Source organism: Phyllobates terribilis, unplaced genomic scaffold, assembly GCF_046119375.1.
Source record: "Phyllobates terribilis strain yellow unplaced genomic scaffold, ASM4611937v1 Scaffold_2__4_contigs__length_985480577, whole genome shotgun sequence".
In the NCBI taxonomy this organism is placed as follows: Eukaryota; Metazoa; Chordata; class Amphibia; order Anura; family Dendrobatidae; genus Phyllobates; species Phyllobates terribilis.
Window position 1 is genome coordinate 391,529,482 of NW_027362762.1, and position 19,885 is coordinate 391,549,366.

Sequence of the window (19,885 nt, forward strand, 5' to 3'; positions counted from 1 at the left end):
GATCCGTTAATTAGCCATCCGTATTTCTTTCCCTTGCAATAGATCTGTTTTTCACTTATTGGATCCAGTAAGCAAAAAACGGATCCAGTAATTACTGGACATGTGAACATAGCCTTACATGGTCTACAAATTGAGCAATGTTAGTAAACCTGTCTCAGTATGTTCATATCACAAGGCTGATTAACACCAAAATGATCATGATCATAGATAGACATAGTCTTTAACTATTAGTTCTTCATTTCCAGTGTTAGTGAAGGAGGTATTTGCCCAACACTGGCCCCAGGATGGATGGAAGCCTAGCCATCAGTACACTATAGGAATATATTGCAAAGAAACGTATTTAAGAAGGGTTGTTTTCGTCGTGGCCCTCTGTTTAGGAAAATAGTCTGCTAAGCTCTCCAATATATTTAAATGGGTGTCCACTAGTTGCCAACCCTTTATGAATGGCTCTAATGTACAGCATACAATTAAAAAATAAAGGTATACTTATTTCTCATATTCGTGCTACTTCTGCTCTGAACCCTACATCCCCCAGTGATTTCATGACAGAAATAATGTCATGGGAGCACTGCACCCAACCACTAATTGGCTGCAGCCTTCACAATTTTGTGATATCGAATGTCCAGGAGTAAGCATGATTTTTTTTTATTTTATGCAGCATACTAGAAGCATTCATAAGGAGTTGCCCAGTAAAGAACAACCCTTTTAAATAAACAGCATGTTGATATATACTAGCCAGATCCAAGCTAGAACGCACTTCAGCCTCTGATGATGGTAAAGTATATACTTTTGGCTAAGTGCAATAAGGCCGTGAGCACTTACAATAACATTTACTATCTCTGCAGAGGATGAAACCTAAATGTATATACCGTAGCTAGAATACCTCTATCACAGACAAGTGCCAGCTAATGGCAGCCAAAACTCCCACACAGGCAGTTTTCGGATGTGACCAGTAAATCACCCTAGTTATGCTGTGATAGCAACAATGACTTATATTTGCAGTACTTGAAAGTAAATTGTACACAATTGTTTGCTGTAAGAACAAATCATTGTGCAGAATAAAAGTAATCATTCAAAAACCATCATAAATAGTAGTTCGTCCTCCAAGACATCTAGGTATCCGTATAGGGGATTTTGTTCCTCTTCTGTCACAACCAGCAGGAAACATAACATGTATTGTACAGCATCAGCAGAACCTCAGCAGGAACCATGAGGTCATGGCTTTCAACAATGATTACAAAGAAACACCTAGCTAATGACAACCTACCAACTTCTACAGCGTTATTCAGACACACAGCCATCAATGAGTCCACAATGACTAGGTGACAATATACAACTGAAAGCTGCAGCACAATTCCATATTTAAGTAATATACAAGTAAAGATTCAGATTATAGTCAATGAAACATGGAATCTAGAGAGAAAAAGGGAGAGGCTCAAAACCCAGCGGTCAGCAAAAAAGCAAGGCCTAGAGAGTGTATGAAATGGATGAGGGGCGAGAAGGTATCCCTGGGGCAATTAGAGGAGGAAGCTCAGATTTATGTGCAAACCTGACCAGTAGAGATGAGCAAATCGACAAGTAGGACCCTGGTCCACCCGCCATGTCAGAGGTCCATGACTGTCGAACAGAAGGTCTGCAGACCACGTCTACTGCCTGCCGAAATCCCCGACTAGATTAGCTCATCTCTACACAACACAGTTACTAAATACAGGGCACTCATGGGGGCCTATACAATATCTTAATGGCAAAGAAGAAACTGTAGAAGGCACCTCGGGGATCGCAATGCTATGCTTGGACTAGCCATCAGCTCTCCCAACCAGAGCATAGAAATACATGCTGTCAAGCTTGGGTCAAGAGAGCAGCCGGCAATTCCGAGCATTGCGTTCCCCGTCTGCCTCTGCCCTTACTTTTGGCTCTACAGAGCCCTTTAAAGGAAATGTGTCAGCAGAAAAAAAGCTATTGTTTAAAGGGCTATTCTGGGCTCCATAAAACATAGAAGATTGCCACTGGATGGAGAGGTGATAGATGTTAGGGCAGTGAGATTCAGACAGCAGGGACCCCCACTGATCACCAGATTAGAAGACTTGTGTCCCCTCTTCCCCCAACCATAATAGAAAGGCCAGAAGTGGCATGGAGCGGCATGTGCCCTGAAGCTTCATTCCCTGTCTGCAGCACTCTCACAGATCAAATTATTGTTTCCTATGCAGTGGACAAGTGGTAATTTTAGGATAACAGAAAACGCTTGAATCAATGTAAACACATTTGTATTGTAAGCGATTTTGGTGATTTTCGTTTTGCACATTACAGATCACTGAGCCTCATATTCGGCTGAAGCCTTTATAAGCCTGAAGGCAGATATCAAGATCCACCATTGACAATACGCAAGGATCACAACTGACCTTCCCCCCCGCCCTGCACAGTGACCCCTATAGGTCACACAGCACACAATTCCATAGAAGTCAATGAGTTATGACCAGATTGTGCTATTAGCATTAACCTAATATCATCCATGGCTTCCAGAATGCAGTAAGCTAAGTCCATTCGGTTTTCCCAGGTAACTGAGAAAGTATTAAATAACTCCAAGATTAACATTAGTATCCAGTGATGGAAATAACATGCCAAGATGGTTATATAATTGTATTCACAATGAAAGCGGGTGTTTGTCAGTCCTGATAAATGAAACTGTAGTTATTTTAATTCATAAAGTAAGACTAAACCGTTTAAAAATTGAAGTGGGGCCTTTAGATTAGAACCTTCTGTCGTATCAGAAATGATTATAGTGGTCACGAGGCGAAACCTACAAGTCAGGCCACAAAAATAGTGGCTGCTCCAGATACACATGGGAAACTACAGCTGGAAACCAAGAGATAAAAGGAGGAATTTCTAGACTCAAACCCAAAGAAGCCTGAAATAAACGTAACGAATGCGGAGTGTAGAATTGGGCTGCACTCACACGTGGGTGATGTTACCATCCGAGAGGAACCGAGCCGGGTATCACTCTAGTCGCAACTATTTACTTCAGCACTTATTCTCACTGGGGCCAGTAGACTGCCTGAACGATTTCCATCCACTGACAATAGATAGATCCATTAAGAACTGATGAAACTTGCACAGCAGACTGAAGTACAAAGTATGTCTACAACATTTCCACTATTCTAGGGCAACCTGGTCCGAGCACAGACTGGCAGCGGGCCTCCCGACAAAAAATACATAAAGCTGTCATGCTCAGGTCGGGAGATCCACGGCCAGTCTGTGCCGGGTGGTCCGTGTATGCAGACATCTGAATCAGCTTTTATACAGATCCCCATAAACATTAAGGCCTCCGTCACACGTCCGTATAAACCATACAAACATATATGAAAAACGGAACTGGTGACAGTGTGTCCGTTTTTACCATCAGTGTTTTCCATCCGTGTGTCCGTTTTTACCATCAGTGTTTTCCATCCGTGTGTCCGTTTTTCCCATCCGTGTGTCCGTTTTTACCATCAGTGTTTTCCCATCCGTGTGTCCGTTTTTACCATCAGTGTTTTCCCATCCGTGTGTCCGTTTTTACCATCAGTGTTTTCCCATCCGTGTGTCCGTTTTTACCATCAGTGTTTTCCCATCCGTGTGTCCGTTTTTACCATCAGTGTTTTCCCATCCGTGTGTCCGTTTTTACCATCAGTGTTTTCCCATCCGTGTGTCCATTTTTACCATCAGTGTTCTCCCATCCGTGTGTCCGTTTTTACCATCAGTGTTTTCCATCCGTGTGTCCGTTTTTACCATCAGTGTTTTCCATCCGTGTGTCCGTTTTTACCATCAGTGTTTTCCATCCGTGTGTCCGTTTTTACCATCAGTGTTTTCCATCCGTGTGTCCGTTTTTACCATCAGTGTTTTCCATCCGTGTGTCCGTTTTTACCATCAGTGTTTTCCATCCGTGTGTCCGTTTTTACCATCAGTGTTTTCCATCCGTGTGTCCGTTTTTACCATCAGTGTTCTCCATCCGTGTGTCCGTTTTTACCATCAGTGTTCTCCCATCCGTGTGTCCGTTTTTACCATCAGTGTTTTAAATCCGTGTGTCCGTTTTTACCATCAGTGTTTTCCATCCGTGTGTCCGTTTTTACCATCAGTGTTTTCCATCCGTGTGTCCGTTTTTACCATCAGTGTTTTCCATCCGTGTGTCCGTTTTTACCATCAGTGTTTTCCATCCGTGTGTCCGTTTTTACCATCAGTGTTTTCCATCCGTGTGTCCGTTTTTACCATCAGTGTTTTTCCGATATGGATAAAGAAAGGAATAAATGACAGCTTCTCCTATAATTTGTGATGTTAAGCACGGACTGTACTGATGCCATCCGTATGCTGTACGTTTTTCACGGACCCATAGACTTGTATTGTCCTTTGTCTTTTGTGCTACGTGGCAAAAACAGACCTGTCTCCGTGTGTTTTGCATGTACACACAATCCGAGTAAAAACACAGACATGTGAACAGCACCATAGATTGTTTATTTCACGGTTCCCACACTTACCCATTACAAATACAACACGTATGTGCAACACGGACATGTGAAGGAGGCCTGATGGTAGAGTCTGATTAAAATGGATGAGAACAGGACATGTTCGGCGGGAGACACAGATCCGTTTTTAAAACTGACGTTTGTATGGATCAATTAAACTCTATGGGTCAGTGTGCTAAGAAAAATCCAGCACCAGGATGTGTCATATGGACGTGTACATGGAGCCTTACTCCGGGAACCAAGGGCAACATTTCTCCTTGTGGAAAGTGACAAGCCAAACCTGGCATGCCAATGTGAGGAGGCTTATAAGCCATCCAATGCTCCTCTGGGAAATTAAATATGCAAATAGCCTCTTCATAGAGGAAGAGGACTAAAAGTCTGGTGCCACCTATAGAGATTCTGGCTTTCATCCCAAGTCATGTGACAAGGCTCGATAAAGGGTCAATAGACTTTTAGCATTGCTACTTCCTATAGGTGGCGCTAGAGTTCTAGTCCTCTTCCTGTCTCAAGGGGCAATTTGTATATGGAGCATTACTGACATACAGTGTACACCACATTCAAATATTGATACTTGCCCTTTAAATTAGTGTCAACTTGTAAACCTAAAAGTTCTATCTAGAAAATGGCACCTGTAGCCCCCAGACCCTGTATAATGGCACCTGTAGACCCCCAGACCCTGTATAATGGCACCTGTAGACCCCCAGACCCTGTATAATGGCACCTGTAGATCCCCCAAACCTGTACCTGTAGCATGGCACCTATAGCCCCCAGATCTGGCCTCTCTGACCATCAGCGATCAGTTGTAAGACTGGCGAGCCATAGTTACCCCAGTAGGGCAGTTACTCTCTGTCCACTAACAGTAATGGTGGGATCACAGCACTCCCCATAACTGTATATATGAGAGGCAGCGGAGATCGTGGGGCAGTAACACAGTTCACTTGGGTGGCTGATAACAGAGAACAACAGACTGTAATTGAGTGCAGAATGCAGACTTCCTGCCCAGGCCTTGCAGTATAAGCCTGCATCTCCTGCCCTGGCAGCTGGTGACTGCCCACTCGGTGCTGGCAGCAGGAAGCCTGTACACTGGGCACTACATGCTGCACTATCGGGACCTCCCATCCATCAGCCCCGGCAGGCGCCGTCTTCTAGGCCTCAGAGCAGCATCGCAGCTGTCCGGCCATTACACACGCCGCAGGCTATGAAGGGCACAGGGATGCCTGCTGTTACCTCTCCTCGGCCTTGGTCTTCTGCTTCTTGCCCATGGTGCCTATGTCAGTGTAGCTCTACCACCTCGCTGCATATGGTGCTCACAAGCTGCTAGTGCTTTCTCCTGCGCATGCGCACGACCTTACCCCCCCGGCGCACCGTCATTGGTTACTGCCCGCGTACAGCCAATAGGGTGAGGCGTCTGATCGCACTTGGTTACGTCATGTGAACGTAGAGAGCGTTCTGAATTAGCAGCTCCGTGTCGGTTCTAGTCAATGATTAATCTGAGCGATGTCGTGATGAATACTGCTTAATAATACATCATGAAAAGCGGAGGTATTTTCTGGGAAGGAGGTTATACCACGGAGTATGGTCGTACGGATATAACTGGTTAGACATTTTGCTGATCTTTTTCACAATCAGATTTCTCTTGTGCCAGAAACAAAAATGGCCACCGATGCCTCTTAGACGTTGTGACGTCATGCGTAGGGAGCACGTGACATCCTTTTAGCAGGGCGCCTGGGTAACACGCCCGTACGGAGGTTTGGTTGTCCTGACAGTGGTCGCTGTTAGTGGGAGTGGCCGGTGTGGAGGCGACGGAGCGGGGACAGCAGGTAATGTGCGGCCTAAGTAGGGGATCCCAGGAGCGGGGCCCACGGGGGAGTGTAGTACCGGGCGCGGCCACTGCACCTCAGGGACCTCTCCCATCTCATGGTCACTCCTGAGCTAGCGGCCATCATTGTGCCGCATCTGACCGGTCCTGTGTGTCAGGGTTAGGATGGGCACAAGTGCCCTATAATGCCATCCCATGCCTCCCACAGGGAAAGGCCGGAGGCAAGTAAGGGGACACTGTCTTCCCCCGACCCTCTGTGAGACTCATCGCTGGTGTTAGCTCGCCGAGAACAAAAGGGTGGGCAGTACATCCATGCCGGATCCTTAGCCGCCCCCGACATCGTCTGTCAGGGGCCCCAAACCCATTCATACCGGCCGATCTGGCTGACTGTACTCTAATATTTATGGGGGCCGATAATATCCTACATCTGCACGCTGTGTGCAATCAGTTTGTAGCCTAATGATGTGCTGGCATTGGTAGTGCAGAGTGAGTGTGGGGTCTGTGGGGGGGGAGGGGTGGAGCACTGCGCGTAGTCTGTGATAGCTGCAGAGAACTGTGTGGACGCTGCAGCCTGTTCAGTGTGAACTGTGCCTTGAGTTGAACACTTCTATTTGTTGCTGGAAGCTGCTGGAGCTCAGACTGAAGGGGACACCGAGACTGGTGGGATCTTGCTACTTCTGTGTATGAAGAAGGCTGATGGAGAAAGGACTGTAATCTGTGAACCCGCGCTGACATACGTGATCATGATTAAATGCACAGGCCGCGGTCAGAGAACCACAAATATCAGTGATAGCTATGGACAATGGCTGTTTTGCGTGACCAAGCTGGGACTAGCTCAGCCGTGTACGAGTAGCCAGGGTCTGTCCTGTTTAGCTAGCGACTGGACAAGGCTAGAGTTTCATGTTTGAGTTTGTTTTGGTGCTGTTCAACCAGTAGAAAGCAATAAAAAACTGCATTGCCTGTGTGAACGCTACCTAAGGCCTAATGCCTACCAGAGAGAGTGAATCTCTACAGGCTCCATACATATGACTGCCAATTATTTTCTTCTTAAAGGGAACCTGTCTGGTCCTCCTTGCCCTCTAAACCAGCAGTACTCAGCCAAATGTGATAAAACCCCCTCCCTAACTAGCCCTGTCTAACATAATTTGCACAAGTGTCACTGCGTCTCTGAAGCCAGGTGTACGCTTCCCGGCCTTAGAGGTGCGCACTACTTATGACCGGAAGCTATCTTCTGCACTTCCGGTCATGCGCAGTGCTTGCCTCTGAGGCCGGGAAGCGTACACCTGGCTTCAGAGACGCAGTGACGCTGCCAGAATGAGCGACATGTCTGCGCACATTTGCATTACCTGCCGATGATGCCGCTTGTGTGTTGGGGGGTCATCATTTGGCCACCAGCTATCTATTGTGTATGGGGTAGAGGGGGGTTTTATCTTAACAATTGTTAATCAATATAGGATTAGTGGGAATCGCTTCTAAGTACAGTACAATTGGAGCATTAGTGATTTGTTTGCTTTTGGTATATAGAAGATAATATTTTTTTCAGACTAAAACAACTTGCTGAAAAGATGGCAGCCGACATGTTTACCAAAGTCATGGAGAACCAGTTACTGCAAACTGCCAAACTGATGGAGGAACAATTAGATGCAGAACTGGAAAAGCTGGATCAGATGGATGAAGATGAAATGGAACGTCTAAAAGAAAAGCGTCTGGAGGCATTAAAGAAGGCACAGCAGCAGAAGCAGGTAACTTCCACTTGTCACACTGTCAGATATTTGTCTTATAAAGGCAACGTCTGTACAAGTTCCATATTGGTGTATATGAAGATCAGGGAGGGAGTTTCTTACTCTGGACCGTTCTCTTTGCTCAAGAAGAAAGATAAGATTTGTAGGGCTTGAGCTGTGCTTGCATTACAAGGTTGGCCCTTCAGATTAATGGACACCTTGTGATACTACATTTCCAATGCACTGGTAGATGCCTGCATAACTGAGACTACTCCCCACCCCCGTCAATACCAGCTGTTTGCTGCAATTGCTTTGTAGTTCAGCATCTAGGGGGCTAAATAGTCATTACTGTTTCAGCAGACTTTGCATAAATCAATAATACTGGTGAATATAATAAGCTTTGTGATGTACCTTATCAAGGAAATATCTTGCTTCCTCTGGCCCTAAAATCATCATTCACTCTGAAAAACAACTCAAATCTATCTTGGTCAGAGCAGGGCCAACTCCCAACTCACTGTGGTGTCTGTGGAGAGGGGAGGGTGAAGGAGGAATACTCAACACATTAAGAACCATGCAGATCGTGCTGCAGTGTATAGCAAGAGTTTTACCCAATTCCTGTGCTACATTCTCAGCCACACAGCTGAGTACTGCAGTATACTATCCTCCTTTCTGCTATATAATGTCATCCATGCTTCTACTGCACTTGAACACATTCTACACAGGTAAAGAAGAGCTGGAATCCGACTGGTTCTGTGTCCTGTGTATGGGAGACATTGTAGCAGCTAGTCTCCACCCACCAGCTCAGAGACAACTGAAAATTAGAGAGAGAGACCCTGAAGGGGAAAGACTGATGAAACATGTAGGATACAAGTCATATAGTGGCCAGAAATAGTCTAATTCCTCATGCACATACAAAAGCTTATTTGGAAACTTTACCTAAAACACTTCTTTATCCAGATAAATGACTAAGTGCCATTGTAAAAGTAATGTGCGGGAACAAAGCTCCTGTTCTTGCAATTCAGCTGGAGCAGGTTTGGTTACCAGCTGTCAGACAAAGCCGGAGACCCTAGGAAGAGGACAAAAGCAGTTTATTACATAGCACTGAGTGAGCAGTGGCGATGCTTCAGTATGACCTGGTGATCACATTATCGCTGCCTCTTTGCCCTGCACAACAAGGCTACTGGGTTCAAGATGACCTTGATCCTCTCAACCAGTGACTTGTAGTATGTCACTTTAGGGTGCTGTTTTGCCCTGTAACTGGAGCTCCTATGGATGACCTAGTTACAGTGGAGAAAAAATGAGCAACAAAAGGAAAAAAAACAAAACATTTTGCTGGCATGTGGTGAGCAGTGCATCAGGGCAGAGGACGGCAGCCTGACATTGTACTACTGTCAGACTACCGAACTGTTCACATCGCTGGAGAAGTTACTGCCGCAGGGCTGCTCTGAGCGGTGAGAACACTGCATATGGCGGAGACTTCTTCCAGTGGTGACAATAGCTTGAGAGCATGGGATTATTAGTACAATACCAGGCTGCTGATCACCGCCCTCCGCCACTGATAGCCTGTAGTGTTCAGAGCACAGCAGAGTAATCATCACGATACTGTGCTCTGAGCACTGACTCAGCTTTATGTCAGTGTAAGGCTATGTGCCCACAATGCAAAAATGCTCCTGATTTTTTCCTGAGCTTTCATCTCCCTGGCAGAAAAAACGTATGCGGGTTGTACATGCGTTTTTCCTTCCAGGGACAAGCGGATGTGAAGCGTTCTTCACATGCATTTCCGCATGCGGGTTGACAAGCGCTTTCCAAGCGATTTTAGCATCACTTGGAAAAGTACTTGACAACTTGGTCACACTATATAAATCCATGCAACGCAGCGCTTCCGCAAAATAATTGGTAGTGCTGCGTTATTTTCAGCAATGATAATCCGCAGCGGAAATTTGCGCAGCATGTGCACAGCCCATGCGGATTAAGTACACAAAAAGAAAAAGTGGGCACTGCTGGGGAATAATAATCACAAATAGAAAGGGGTGCTACAGTAACCTGATGTAAAGACACAAAATTATTCGGAAGAAAAAGACTCAGGATATATAACCATGCACAGCACATGCGGATTATCATTGGGGAACATGGCAGGCCTTCTACCAAGCATTTTTTTAAGCGTTTCTGCAGCATTTTTGCCGCTGCGGAAACGCTTAAAAAACGCATCGTGGGCACACAGCCATAGCCTCATTTAGATGTCCCTGAATTACAGACATCTGAAGCAGACTTTCCAGTGACATAGCACAGCATTGTATCTAATCCAATCACGTGTGATACAACCCGCTGAGCCACATATCTGATAATCATCATGTGTGATGCAACCCGCATATTTAATACCCATTACGTGTGATACCGCACACATAACCACGTATCTAATCCCGTCATATGTGCTACAGCCTTCAGAGCCACATATCTAATGCCCATCGTGTCTGATACAACCCACATATCTCATCATGTGTACCCTTCGCATATCCAACCTCCCAGAGCGGGGTAATGCAAGCAGCAACAATTAATGGAATCTGCGCTGCTGGCCATCTTTGGTGACTGTCCACATCGCGCTGTCACCTTGCAGTCACCAACAAAATGTCTCTGCACTGTGATTCTATATTTCATCCTCCTCTGTTTGCAAACACCCAGTAGAGGTGGGGAGGGGCGGCATCACACACATTTACTGCAGTCCTCATGATGCCAGTATACAGTACACTAGGTTTTCAGCAGCTGCTCCTCCTAGTTTTTTTTAAAAGTGGAAAATATCAAAACTGTTAGTTTATACCAATAAAAAAAGTTATGTAAAATTTTAATTTTTTTTTTATTTATTTTTAATTAAAACATTAATACTTATTTTTCAGCAATTGAAGAAGCGATATTTTTTTCGGGATGACACATTCCCTTTAAAGCAACTGCCATATAAATACAGTTGGTCAGGACTTGTTCACACTGCTTATACAGTGTGTCTAGGGTTTTTTTGGGGATTCAGACAGAACTATAGACAGTAATGACACTGACTGAGTTCAAATGGACTCTGTTTTTTGTTTGTTTTTTTTCCTTACAGTGACCATTGATTCAGATACCGTTTTGTGCCCATCTGGAAAGACTGACACTGTCCAAATAAAAGTACAATTTAACTCCATTTGTCATTCTAGTCTCTTGCTCCATCGTGGGTTCCATCTGAATTATAGGGGAGTGCTTTATTTATTTTTATTAAATTGATTCTGCTATTCTTTTGCACCGTTCGTAAATCTGCTTCTCCATTGTCATCTTTTTGTTGTCCCATTGCCATACATAGAGGCTTCTGTTTCCACCAGTTTAGCATTTTCCATTCACTGTCAGACTTTTTCTTGAGCTGTAGGAGGAAGCTGGTGACTTTACGTTCTCTTTCATATCAGAGTGTGGCTAGGTTCACACAAGCGTATAAAAAAAAAAAAAAAAATTGAGAGTTTCATCCAGAAAAGTGGGACAATTTATTTTTTTTTTTCCGACTTGTCATTGACATTTCACACATTCAGTATTTGGTCAGTATTTTACATTAGTATGTGTAAGCCAAAACCAGGTGAGGGACAATCAGAGGAAAAGTATAATAAATACAGAAGTGGTGACGTGTTTCTATCACCCACTCCTGTTTTTTTGGCTTCCAAATACTAATGTCAAATACTGAACATAACAGCAGCTATTAATCATTTAAAAGACCATTTACCGTTTCCTATGTCACAGAATTGCAACATGTGTAAAAATTGGATGCTAAACTGTGTCTGTGTATGGCATCTGATCTTTTTTTTTTTTTTTTTTTTACACACCCATAGATTTGAATTTGAGTCCCATCCGATTTACAAATGAAGCTGGTGTATGCGGCGATTTATTTATTTTCACACACATATTCAGTCTATGAATAAAAATTGGTCATCTGCATTGCCCCATTAAATAACATTGGTCAGAGTGTTGTCCGTTTGTTTTCACAGACAGCACCAAGACCGAAAATACGGTTGTGTGAACAAGCCCTTAGCAGGAGAGGCTGTTTGCCAGCTCCATCTCCTTCTCACTTATCCTGATGTTATAGCCTATTACCTTGTGTTTAAGGAAAATTGCATCATTGCTTGGAAGTGGTGTCAAATAGAATGATTAGCGTCCTGACTATATTCTTTTTTTTTTTTTTAAATTGCTCAGGAATGGATATCCAAAGGGCACGGAGAATACAGAGAAATACCTAGTGAGAGAGAGTTCTTCACGGAAGTGAAGGAAAGTAAAAATGTGATCTGCCATTTTTACAAAGATTCTACTTTCAGGTATTGAAAAATTTTACAGATTTTAGTTTTATTTACTTTAACGACCACAAGGGACCACTAAAATAAATTGAAAATTTATGTTGCACTTCTGAAGCAATTCTTTGAATTCACTTTATGAAACATATGTTTTGTTAATTTTTTTTTTTTTTGATTCTGTGTATATGTATGTATATAGTTCCTTTCTGCTTTTTATTTTTTATTTCACATATTGTGCCTTTTTATAAGATGGTAAGACCTTTGAGGACATTTTAAGATTGTAAATATGCCGTATTTTGCGGACTGTAAGACCATAAGATGCACCCCAAATTTTGGGGCGGAAAATAGGAAAAAAAATGTTTAAAAAAAAATGGTTGTGCATCTTATAGTTCTTTTTACTAGTAGCTTACCGTGGGAGGGGTGAGGCAGGGTCGCTGCTTCAGGAGGCCTGCGGCAGCAGTGGGGCGATGCTGCGGCCTCTGGGCTGTCATAAGATGTCAACGCTGGGGAGGGGAGACCCCTTTCCCAATGATTTCCCTGCAGTGGGCTTCGGGAATATGGCCACCGGAGGCAGCGCAGATTGAGATCTTGGGAGACTAGATCTGCCTGCCTCCTATGACTCCACTCCACCACCCCCCCACCCACCAGTAAGCTCACTTCGGATTATAAAACGCACCCCTATTTTCCTCCCAATTTTTGATTGGGGGGGGGGGGTGTGCATCTTATAATACGAAAAATACGGTATAACTTCCTCTATATCTAGGGGATTGGCATATTGGCCTCAGTAACATGGAAAATTCGGTCTCCTGCCCACACTGCTGAGCTGATCTGGGTCTGCTATAAAACAGCAGTTTCTGCTCCCTACCAGCAATCACTAGGAAGGGAGGAGAACTTTCTTTTAGTGCTTCCTAAACTGAATACCCAACGCTCGTTAAAGCCCTCCCATCAAACTTTTTATTGGATAAACCTGTGTGAATGTATCTGTAGTGTCGGTACATTAATATGCTCACATTGCTTCCCCGGCTTCCATTGACCGTGCCGGTTATCTTCTGGGTCACATGACTGCTATTCTGACTTGCTAGATCACACAGTGCTGTGTGTCGGATGTTGCTTTTTTCATATAAGCCTATGGGGGTGTGTGTGTGTTTGTGTTCACTCACAGCAATCAGAGCTTTAAAAAAAAAAATGTGGAATCAATATAAGGAAATATCGAGTCAATTATACACTGATTAGAAAAATTATGGCGAATGATTACTGAGTTTTTGCTCGCCTTTCCTCTTTTTCAATAGATGTAAGATCCTGGACAAACACCTGGCGATTCTGGCCAAGAAGCATTTCGAAACAAAATTCCTGAAACTGAACGTGGAGAAGGCTCCCTTCTTATGTGAACGGCTGCGCATTAAAGTCATCCCAACTCTGGCACTAGTAAAGGATGGAAAAACGAGAGATTATATTGTCGGCTTTACTGATTTGGGGAACACCGATGAGTTCACTACAGAGACCTTGGAATGGAGACTTGGCTGTGCCGATATAATTACCTACAGGTAGGAAATGTTTCATTCTAGGTGCAGGCTCTTTTTCTGCTTCCTTTTAGTGAATTGTTTCTATAAGGTTGACGGAGTTCAGTTGCACAGCCTAAAAGCTACATGGTATCTGCATAAGATGCAATACCAGACATACCTCATTCTTTACAGTACCTGCACATCTGACATGGTGCTTCGCTCTTAGATGCTGGGCGGTACAGTTACCATTGAGCAAATTGTGCATGAATTTGATTGATTACGGTTGGATCAGCACACAATACTCTTCTGGCGTGGTACAGTTGCCACAGAACTTTATTGCCCATTGTTTGGGAAAGACGAGCTACAATTTTCTTTCTTTACTTTGGGTTTAGAATAGTTTTTAGAGGAAGACTTTTTTTTTTTTTGAAGGTCACATACATCACCAGGATTCTTGTAGCATGTGTGAAAGGACAACCCTTTTAATTTCTTGACTTTAAGACAAGTATATATGCATTAAGGCTGGAATACTAGCTCCGTGCATAGTTTTCTTTTATTATCCTGTGGCTATTTATGATTTTGCTTTTGCTTTTTTTTTCATTCTAGTGGAAATCTTATGGAGCCTCCTTTTCAAAATCAGAAGAAATATGGTTCTCACTTCACAAAGCTGGAAAAGAAAAGTATACGAGGAAAGAAATATGATTCAGACTCTGATGACGACTAGGCATACATCTTTATGTTCCTCTGTGACTGAGCCTTCTTTATATGCCAGATCTTAAAATGAGATGTCATTGATAATCTTTCCCTGGGGATATGCAATTTATCAGTACAGAAGTGCAAATACCTTGGTCAATTAAAAAGTGTTCATACAAGCTAGATTTATTGGTTGAGGTTGGTAGTTGACGTCTTGCTCTAAAATGCAGGACTTTTCTTAAAAATTTTTATAATCTGAGCTATTTATATACAAAAAAAAAAAAAAACATGAAATATAAATGAATGGTCCTTTTATGGCTTACATGTTCCTGATTTGAATACATCTACTGCAAATGCTTTTTTGTTTTTTAGTAGTTTTTTCTTAAATTATATCCCTAATAACTCAAGGGTGTAAATTATTACTTGCATTAGATTACCACTTTGATTTTCTTCAAACAATTTACATGGTATTTGTCAACTCTGAAAATGCTACCGGCTTTGTCATGGGGCGTGCAGTTAGTGGATAGTCATCGCTCAATATACTGTCAGCAGCTGCTGTAGGCACATCATTGGTGGGGTGGTGCTACCTCAGTGAGTGACAGCAGTCTGAGCTCGCATGCTCACATCAGACTTCACTCTCCTCCTCTGCCTGGTCCTGCCGATTCTTTGGAGCGCCATCCCTTCAGCTGACAAGTGCTACGATGTGCTGCTGATCATTAGAAAGCTTTTCAGCTGAAGGGACGGCACTTCAACGCTTTGGCAGAGCCAGTCTACACCACGCATGACCAAGCTCAGATCAGGCTTCACTCTCCTTCTCTGCCTGGATCCTGCTGAAGCTTTGAAGTGCCATTCCTTCAGCAGACAAGCCCTGTGTTATGCTTTTTAATGATCAGCAGCACATCGCAGCGCATGTCAACTGAAGGGATGGCGCTCCAAAGCATCGGCAGGATCCAGGCGGAAGAGGAGAGTGAAGTCTCATCTGAGCATGCATGCTCAGACTGCATTGCTGTCACTCACTGAGAGGTAGCCCCACCCCTACCAATGACATGCGCTACTCAGTTTGTCCTACTCTGGTCCCCAGATCGGAAGTAGCAGTGACTGCATCACAACAGAGGACAACTAGATGACCCACACAGAGATACGTTTACCGAAGCAGGGCAGGTAATAGAAGTATATTAGAAAAGTGATTATTATGAAGCGTTAGGACATGTGAAAGGGGGTAAAAGCAGTAGTTGAAAACCTTTAAAGCCGGCGGCTCCAGAGAAGAAATAAATTAATTTTCTCCCAGTGTCCCAACCTTCAGTAAGGTGGCATTGTAATACTATTAATCTGCAGATTAACCTTATAACTGCTGGTGAATAGCGTTTTCCGAGGTGAAAGGTTTCATTTGCGTGTACCTATAATTTAAAAATAAGTGCTAAAGCCACCACTGATCTCATAACTGAAAGGATAAAATCTGTCAGCTGAGCACTGTGTCCTTCTGGCTGTCATATGATCTGCAAAGAGATTTGACCAGAGATGTGTACACTGAAAACTTTGCCTCTCCAAGAATCAACCAAGTAGATCCGAAGAGGTGCGGTGCTCAGATGAGTTAGTCTGCACCTTCATTTAAATGATACCCTGACTCCCTTCTGACATGCCACAGAAGATTTATTGCAGGGACTTTAAATAAACGATCTCCTAGTTGTATTCTTCACTCTAAAACCTGTTTGCATAAAGATCATAGGTTTCCACTTGGGACTGAACTTTTATAGGCTTAAAATAAATTCAGTTTCTGTTACATGTCACCTTCTGTACGAATCTTGGGGCCTTACAATGATTAATATGGCAATGCAAACCATTTTCATATCTAAATATTATAGCTCCTTTTCTAAACAGACTAATAATAAAGCTGAAACGAATTAATCAGATTTTCTTTGTGTTTATTCACACCTAATATCGGTTTCTAATTCTGAAAATGTCTGGCTTTTCACCTGAATGATCAGTATGATAATAACTGCTCGCCTGGGTTTAGAGAAGCTGAACCTACTGCAATCAGCGGATCGCCTAATAGGACTCTTCGTGAGATGACCTTTTTAATTCCAATTTTCCTGCAATAATTTACTTTAAAATAACACACTGTTTGAAAAGACTACTAGTTGAGACATTGGCACAGCATTGCCAGTAAGAGGAGTACAGTAATGTACAACAAGTACGGGTGCCATTCTAGTTCTGATGGGGACACATTTCTTTTAGGTAATTTTTAATAGCAGTGAAAATGGTTAAAAATTTGTTATCATTCAATTTGCGTATTCTAAAAGCAGATTTATTTATAATATAAAATTTATTAACAAAGCGTATACTAAAACTCAGAAAAAATTATTTTTCATGGCACAAGCCCATCATGCAAAAGTCAGTCACCTCTAAGTAGCCATGTGCCTTGGCTCTTTTGACGTCACTTTCCGAATAATGCATGATTCAATATTCCTTGCACGAATAGCCATTTATCCCTACCAGAACCTGTCAGCATGGCTCTGCACATACTGTATCAGCAGACTCCTTGTCAGTCAGGGTGCAGACTTACTGACTACTGCACTGCTTGTTAATCTGATGAGTGCTCAGCACTGGACTGGTAGAGGGATTGCCTATCAGTCTGTCGCTGAGCGCTCATCAGCAGCGCAGCAGTGAGTCAATGTCCGCCCTGGCCAGCACTGCGACTGTGTTAATACTGGATGCGCTGAGCCATGCTGACAGGTTCTGGTAGGGACTAACAGTTCTCCATGGAAGGTAGAAAATCAGGGAATAACTCGCCTTACTTTAATGCTATACATCATGGGAAAGTAACTTCTGCAGACCAGAGGAGCATGATGGCTTCCTGAAGTCGGCTCATTTGTATAATAGTCTCTTGCTACGAAAAGGGATTTTTCTAAGTTATGCTTTGTTAATAAATTTTATGTTTAAATGGTATGTTTTATTACATCTGTGGTTCAATTAAAGACCCAATAGTGATGGGGTCTTCTTTAACTGTCTTGATTGATGCAGGCTATTTTAACTACTGCTCTTTCAATCAGCTCATTGGCGAAAAATCTTACTCCTATAAAACTAATATTGATGATATATTCTAGCAATTCTGGAAAAACCTCCTTTAAACAAGAGGAATCAGAATTATATCTGATCCTGGCAATTGCAGCATGAATATTTTACAGCCAGCTCAGTCGGTGTATGGAGCAATTGAAGCTCCTGAGCACACTCCTTACAACTTTCACCATGTAAGTATGATGCACAGTCGAGAAAAGTTTAAAGGGATTTTTAAACTTACAATAATTAATCTCTAAAGCCTGAAAACATACAACTTTTTAAAAACTTTTATCTGTTTGCTGTTATGTCAGCATTAATTAAAGAGCAGATAGTCACAGTAATCTCATGGACGTTATAATATCACATTTTTGGACATAGAGCGATCTGGACAAGGAGGAGTTCAAATTTTTTTTAATTTTTAGGTATAACTACAAGATTATCTTGTTTTTCCCACTGAGAGCAAGCTCTATTCTCTCCTCTTCAGAAGCGCCCAACTCCCCAGCTTCCTGCTTGATTGACAGTTCAATCTTGCCACATTCCCATGCCACTGGCCCAAATTGCCCTCCCAATGCTGCAAGCAAAGGCAACCTTGCCTCTGAAGTATTAGAAATTGGCCAGATCTAGCGGATCCACCAGCTTCAGAGCAGCATTTACAAGTTTTGTTAGCGCTAATTTTTACAAGCATTTTACAACTTTAACCATTTATGATTATGATAATAACCCTTTAAAGATGACCTGTTAGCAGCATTTGGAATTGTAAGACAGATTCAATTGATACTTGTTTGAAGACATCCATGTGCTTATTCTTCAGGAAACACCTGTTGAATTTACATGCTAATGAGGTGCATAAGCCGCAAGGTTGGACACTGCTGTTTGTCTTCATCTGCAAATCTGGGTGTTCGCCAGCCGTTCCAACTGCCTCTGTTTTTGATTGACAGGTCACTGCTTTTTCAGTGACTTTCTTCCTCTCATAAAAATTCACGCAGGTGCTGACATTGCTGGGGAAAGTGCATGGACAGTAACTTCCACATCATGTAATTGAGCTGAGCCATTGTTACGCACCTGTGACAATGACTGTGCCTGTGTGAGATTTGAGATTTTGTCCAGGGGAAAAAGAGCACGCAGTGACATGTCTGTCATAGACCAGAGACTGAAATTAACTGCACTCTTGAAATTGCTTTAAATGCTTCATCTAGAAATTCCCTTATTTGTGTAACAATCACAAAACACATGATCCACAGTGTGAGGACATAGACAACCAGAAACCAGACGTTTTGACCTATTCCGGTCATTATCGCATAGTCTCTAAAAAGGAGAAAGGGAAAAAATAATACATGAAAGTGCTGTACAATATATACAGTGTAAATGTGTGTGTGTGTATATAGAGTAAAACAAAATGGAGAATTTCTAGTACAAGGGGCAAGAAGGCTGAAAAGAACACCATAAATTGTAGAAGGGTGACCGTTTGACATTCAGTGATCCATAACATTGGATATTTTGCATAATCAAAGACAAAGAGGTAATGGTTTTTGTAATGTAGTCATATGTATAGAAAGCAATATATATAAAATTATGAGAATAATATAACCACCATGTCACGGTAACTACACTAGAGTATAGGTCTTAAAGTGCTCACAGATAGTAATGAAAGGCCATATAAAGAGTAATGAAATATATAGAGAAAGGGTACAAGTAAAATTGCAATAAAAACATATATTGGTTTCCCCTTCCTGTCCACTGGAATCTATGACATGGAAAATGTATGACACAACATGAAAAGACATAAGAATAATAAAATTGTTCAGGGTATGAGCGCATCAGTCCAATGTATTACCTGTGCCCAACATGTGGAGAGGATAGGGAGAAGTAGGTGCTATGCGCGCTGTTGTCCACAGGGAGGACAAGCAAACTGCATGCTGATATAGTGCGCCGGCCCGGAAGCGCATCATCGATGAGGATGGCGTCACTAAGGGGCACGGTGAAGAATTCCTAGAGTTGCCATGACGCTAACAGAAAACTGGCGCATGTGTGGAGGCAGGGGCGTAATGATCGCGGTTGTAGAAGGTGAAACAGCCTGTGCAGGAGGGGGACCCACAGACCCCAGCGCCCACATCAGCTGAATGTGTGTCCTCGGACACTGCAATACACGCTGCCAGCCAATCAGAGGCTGTCAGCTAATGTCAGCGTGCCAGGCATTGGCATTTCATGGCAGTGATGTCATACGTTGCCATAGCAGGCATGCCAATGTCAGCTCTCGGCCTCTGATTGGCCGGCGACATTCAGGTGCTTCTCACAAAATTAGAAT

The 19,885-nt window shown here is 43.0% G+C and overlaps 2 protein-coding genes across 5 annotated transcripts in view; one reads left to right on the forward strand and one right to left on the reverse strand.

The window, feature by feature from the left end:
• The window catches only part of EIF5B (eukaryotic translation initiation factor 5B), a 66,350-nt gene extending 60,469 nt beyond the window's left edge, over positions 1 to 5,881 (reverse strand). For both annotated transcript variants that reach the window (XM_073664859.1, XM_073664858.1), the window contains exon 1: positions 5,721 to 5,881. In XM_073664859.1, coding sequence (XP_073520960.1) covers positions 5,721 to 5,755 — 35 coding nt within the window. In that variant the 5' untranslated portion in view covers positions 5,756 to 5,881. The remainder of the gene's footprint in view (positions 1 to 5,720) is intronic.
• An 11-nt stretch (positions 5,882 to 5,892) lies between these two features.
• TXNDC9 (thioredoxin domain containing 9) lies at positions 5,893 to 16,433 on the forward strand. 3 transcript variants are annotated; one of them, XM_073664867.1, is made up of 5 exons: positions 5,893 to 6,035; positions 7,856 to 8,054; positions 12,237 to 12,355; positions 13,621 to 13,875; positions 14,437 to 16,433. In XM_073664867.1, the coding sequence occupies exons 2-5, from the start codon at positions 7,878 to 7,880 to the stop codon at positions 14,552 to 14,554; spliced, it is 669 nt and encodes a 222-aa protein (XP_073520968.1). In that variant the 5' UTR covers positions 5,893 to 6,035; positions 7,856 to 7,877; the 3' UTR covers positions 14,555 to 16,433. The 3 variants fall into 3 exon arrangements, with proteins under 3 accessions (XP_073520968.1, XP_073520967.1, XP_073520966.1); XM_073664866.1 differs by having other exon boundaries at positions 5,947 to 6,089; XM_073664865.1 differs by lacking the exon at positions 5,893 to 6,035 and adding an exon at positions 6,161 to 6,313.
• The last annotated feature ends 3,452 nt before the right edge of the window (positions 16,434 to 19,885 follow it).